The 5,042-nt window shown below is 34.4% G+C and overlaps 1 protein-coding gene across 1 annotated transcript; it reads left to right on the top strand.

The window, feature by feature from the left end:
- Window positions 1-1,249: 1,249 nt before the first annotated feature.
- On the top strand, window positions 1,250-4,047 carry LOC127162094 (uncharacterized). Its single transcript, XM_051104880.1, has 6 exons — window positions 1,250-1,366; window positions 1,522-1,625; window positions 2,450-2,622; window positions 2,712-2,742; window positions 2,832-2,897; window positions 3,014-4,047. The coding sequence occupies exons 2-6, from the start codon at window positions 1,552-1,554 to the stop codon at window positions 3,402-3,404; spliced, it is 735 nt and encodes a 244-aa protein (XP_050960837.1). The 5' UTR covers window positions 1,250-1,366; window positions 1,522-1,551; the 3' UTR covers window positions 3,405-4,047.
- The last annotated feature ends 995 nt before the right edge of the window (window positions 4,048-5,042 follow it).

Here is a 5,042-nt window from a genome sequence, read left to right as displayed (position 1 = left end):
CCTGCATGCTCCCTCTGCTGCCTCTACTGTCACTTCCTCTTTGGGACTATTTAAAGACTGACCATGTGCTCATGACTTCTCGAAGTATTGCCCATTAATAAACTCATAATCTAAACTGATGAACAACAGATTGGTGATTAAAATAATAGCAGATTTGTCTCATTTTAAATGAATACTAAAAACGGAGAAGAAAAATTTCCTTCAGCCAGAAATTTACTTTTACTATGGTAAAATAAATATTCAGCAATTTCATCAAAAAGCTTTTGAATTTTGGCGCACTTTTTTATGAGGTGTCACGTAGGATTTAAATCAAACTTTGTTTATCAATACATACATAAAAAACGTGCATATACACCTAGAAATTACTTGCATATACATGTATACTGTTGGATGTTCAAATATATATATATGAAATACACGTGCACACTAATATGAAATCCATACCAATACATCTGATGTTAGTAATAATACATATTACTTGTGAATAACTTGTATATATATAAACTTAACGCATACATGTGTGTGTTTTAACTGTATACCTATATACATATAAACTCGCTGCATGCAGACACACCTGTACATACTCGCATATACATATAAACAGTGCAGTGCATGTTTAAGATTTCAAGGAAGACAATCTGAAATGCAAAGATTCTCCACATATGAAATGACTTGCTATATGTATATACAGATTTCAGCATCGGTCTACCAATAATATATATATATATGTGTGTGTGTGTATATTTAAAATGTCCTGTGCAGTGTGTTTAAGATTTCAGAGCCTGGCTTTAGTTGTGTGTTCACACTGTCTGCCTGGTTTTTCCATTATTATTAAAATAATTTTGTTTAAAACATTCTCCATTCCTCATCTGCCTTCCTGTCTGCTACACACCTGACAAATGGAGTTGAACATAAATTTAAAGTTATTAAAATGGATAAAATTAGAAACAAAATAATTTTACAGCCATGTACCATATAGTGGAATCCTGCATGTTCCTCCATGAACTTTGTAATCCTCATTAAGCTACAAAACATATATAAATATATTGAAAGAACCCAGAAACAAACTAATATGCTGATTAACAAGCCAGATATAGTTAGATAAGAGGAAAGGTCCTTCATGGAACCTAAAGTCCTAGAAAGGACCTTTATTTTGAAGAATGAACAAATTTTATACAAGGTCGGATATGGTAAATTTTAAGAAACCATATAGAAATTTTAACAATACATTTTATCTCACCAACAGCTGCTGCTCCTGCAGTTTCTGAGTGTTGTTTCTCCAATTTTGTCGACTCTCAAATTCCAGCCAAAAGAATTGCTGAGAAGAGTGCTGTGAAGACAAATTCAAATTGTGCTCTCCCACTCTGTAAGTATATAAACTCTAAAATTTATTTTTAAGAAAAACTGCCATATGCTCCTTTTAAATTAAATAAATAAATAAATAAACAATTTTGTGTATGCTAGCAAAATGTGAGGGTGAAAATGTGAACTTTTCCCCCCTCTGGGTTACGACACAAACAGAAATCATATGAGCCTTGGATAAAGACTGTGATGGAGCAGCTTGAAGTAGAAGTGAATAAAAGCAGTTTGAAGAAGAAGAAAAAAATGCAGGTTGAAAAACAAAAGTAGGTAACAAATCAAAAAAGTACAAAATAATACTGTTACTGCTTTATACAACTGTCCTTTCTTAATAAATGTATTTTTGCATCATCTGGTATGCTATTACTGTATAATAGTATTTGATACACACACACACGCACATAAATACAAAAAATAAAAACATAAAAATATAGGCGTAATGGTTTTTATACTGTAAAACTGTATCATTACAAGGATGCTATTATATTTTTATGCCGATATATAATACATATGTATGTATATGTATGTATTACATGATCTTTCAGAAATTATTGTAATATTCTGATTTGTTGCTCAAAAAACATTTTATTATTATTATTATTATTATTATCGTTGTTGTTGTTGTTATTATTATTATTATATTATGTTGCAAACAGCTGCATACAATTTTTGCAAACAGCTGCATACAATTTTTTCAGGTTTCTTTGATGAATAGAAGGTTCAGAAGAACAGTACTTATCTGAAATAGAAATATTTTGTAACATTATCACTTTTGATCAATTTAAAGCATCCTTGCTAAACAGAAGTATTCATTTTCATAATTTTCTTAACCCCCCCCCCTCCCCCATATGTATATATTTACTTTTGATAAATGCAGCCTTGGTGAGTTAATGTTTTTTACAAAAACATTAAAAATCTTCTAAAACTTTGGATGGGTAGTGTATATGTTTGTATATGTATCAGTATATCAATTTGATATAAAATTGCATCTTTGTAATGAATTTTTGTATTAAAATATTAAAACAACATACTACATAAAACTCAGTAGAGGTGGGTGCTTGCTTATCAAATCTCAGATCTGCATTTCTAGGTCTTCATGCAAGGAAAATATTTTAAGTGTGAAGCAGATTATAATTCACTCAGACATCTCCAAAAACTCATCATCAAGCCTGCAGATCAACTTCAGATCAGAAACCATGAGAACATCTTGTGTTTGGGTATTTGAACTGGTCCTGCTGATGGTCTGGACTTCTGAGACTCAAAGTAGGTTCTCTTAAAGTCTATATATTTAAGAAGTTGCTACAGTGTAGTTAAAAAAATATTTATACATATTTGTAAATATTTTATCTCAGCAACAGCTCAAGCGTCTCCAATCTCTGAAAGGTGGTGTTTCAGTTTTACAGACTTCCATATTCTACATAACATTATAACAGCAAACAAAAACACAATGTCAAATATGAATTTTTCCCTAGGGTTTCAACATCTGTAGGTCAATTTTGTGTGAAACCAGATACTGCTTGGAAAAATGTGTTGGAAACGTAAGTTTTGTTATTAAAAATGTGACATATGTACAGTAACTAAAATAATGCTGTTTATTGTTGTGAACCATATACTTTCTAATAAATGCATTTTTGTTCTGCCTCCTCATTGACAGACATAATGTGACAGGACTGACAAACACTCTACCCATACCAGAAAATAACCCCCCACTCAGCCCAGAGACACCCACCTCACGGCCCAAGGACACCCAACACCCGGCCCAAGGACACCCACCTTCCGACCCAAGGACACCCACCTCCCGACCCAAAGATACCCACCTCCCGGCCCAAGGACACCCACCTCACGGCCCAAGGACACCCACCTCCCGACCCAAGGACACCCACCTCCCGGTCCAAAGACTCCCACCTCCCGACCCAAGGACACCATCCTCCCGATCCAAGGACACCCACCTCCCGGCCAAAGGACAGCCACCTCCCGGACAAAGGACAGCCACCAGCCACCGGCTCAAGGACAGGGACTATTTGGGGTGGATGGACTTTGGGTGATCCCAAAGAAGACCCACCACACCCAAACGTTTGGTGGTGCTGCAGGTAGACAGATAGACAGTTGATCAAATTAGAAACAGGTACCATAGTGGAACATTTGCAAGTTCCTCAATGAGCTTTGTAAGCTCAAATGGTTGTAATCTTAGAGATGCACATAAATCTAAAGTGATTAAAATGAATCAAATTAGAAACAAAAGAATTTTACAGCCCTGTACCATATAGTTGAATCCTGCATGTTCCTCTATGAACATAGCCTATATATAAAGACCTTAAAAGGACACAGAAACAAACTAATATGCTGATTAACCAGCCAGATATGGTTATGGTAGATAAGAAGAACAGAAGAATTGGCCGTCACAGAACCTAAAGTCATAAAAAGGACCTTTATTTTGAAGAATGAATAATATTGACACATATTTAGATTTAACATATATTATACAGGGTCGGATATGAGACGTGTTGCTTCAATTTTATTGACTTTAAAATTCCAGCCACAAAAACTGTGAGTGCTCTGAAGACAGGTTTACATTGCCCTGTCGCAGGCATTGTGCAAGTATTTTACTCTAAAATATATTATTTAGAAAAACTCCTTTTAAATTGTAGACATATCATAAAACCGATTCTGTGTAGTAAAATGTGAATGTAAAAAAATCTGAACTTTTTTCACATCAGGGTTATGACACAAAAAGATTTAGAATTTTGTGTGAACCCAGATGAGCCTTGGATAAAGAAAGAAATGCAGAAGCTGCCTGGGAAATAAAAATGAAATACATTGTGCCCAAAATAATACTGTCACTGCTTTACACAACTGTTCGCTGCCTTGGAATTATAAGGTTCTATCTGTGTTCTGAGTGGTTTTAAGATATTGAGATTCAAATTTTTAGCATTCCATATAGCAAAAATGATATGTGGAACAAGTCTCTTTTCTATGTGAAAATGAGACCGTAAATGTATTCTAAACGTACAATATCAAAATCCTCTCCAATTTTTAAATGGGGATTTTGGGAACAGGTCAAATACAGATAGAACCTTCTAATTCAAAAAAGTTATTTTCCACATGAAATTATAAGGTTCTATCCTGCAAAACATTAATTAAAGCAGCATATGTGGCATATATACGCATATATGCAGCATATATTTTATCATATGTGTGCATATATACTGCATATAGGTTTCATATATGCGCATATATCCTCATATAGGTTCTTTCCATGTGGGAATGCATATTACTAATCAAAAATTAAGTTTTAAAATATATTTAAAGTAGGAAATTTACAAAATATCTTCATGGAACATGATTTTTACTTAATTTCCTAATGATTTTTTACATAAAATAAAAATCAGTAATTTTGACCCATACAATGTATTTTTGGCTGTTGCTACAAATATAGTGTCTCGTGCTCTGTGGACAGAGGGAAAACAGGATTAACAAAAGGTTTCAACAGGGAGACGTAGAAGGTAGGTGAGATGCGATAGTTATCAGGTAAGTGCAATTGGTAAGTGACTTCGTTGATCTGACTTGCAATAGGGAAAGGACCTATATACCAGGGACTCAGCTTCTTACTGGGCTGTCCCAGGTGAACAACCAGACGCAGTCTCCAGGTTGGTAGATGGGATTGTCGGAATGATGCATGTCTG

This window comes from Labeo rohita, unplaced genomic scaffold (genome assembly GCF_022985175.1).
Source record: "Labeo rohita strain BAU-BD-2019 unplaced genomic scaffold, IGBB_LRoh.1.0 scaffold_839, whole genome shotgun sequence".
In the NCBI taxonomy this organism is placed as follows: Eukaryota; Metazoa; Chordata; class Actinopteri; order Cypriniformes; family Cyprinidae; genus Labeo; species Labeo rohita.
The sequence above is the reverse complement of the archived record's forward strand: the minus strand, read 5'-3'. Positions and strand labels throughout refer to the sequence as shown.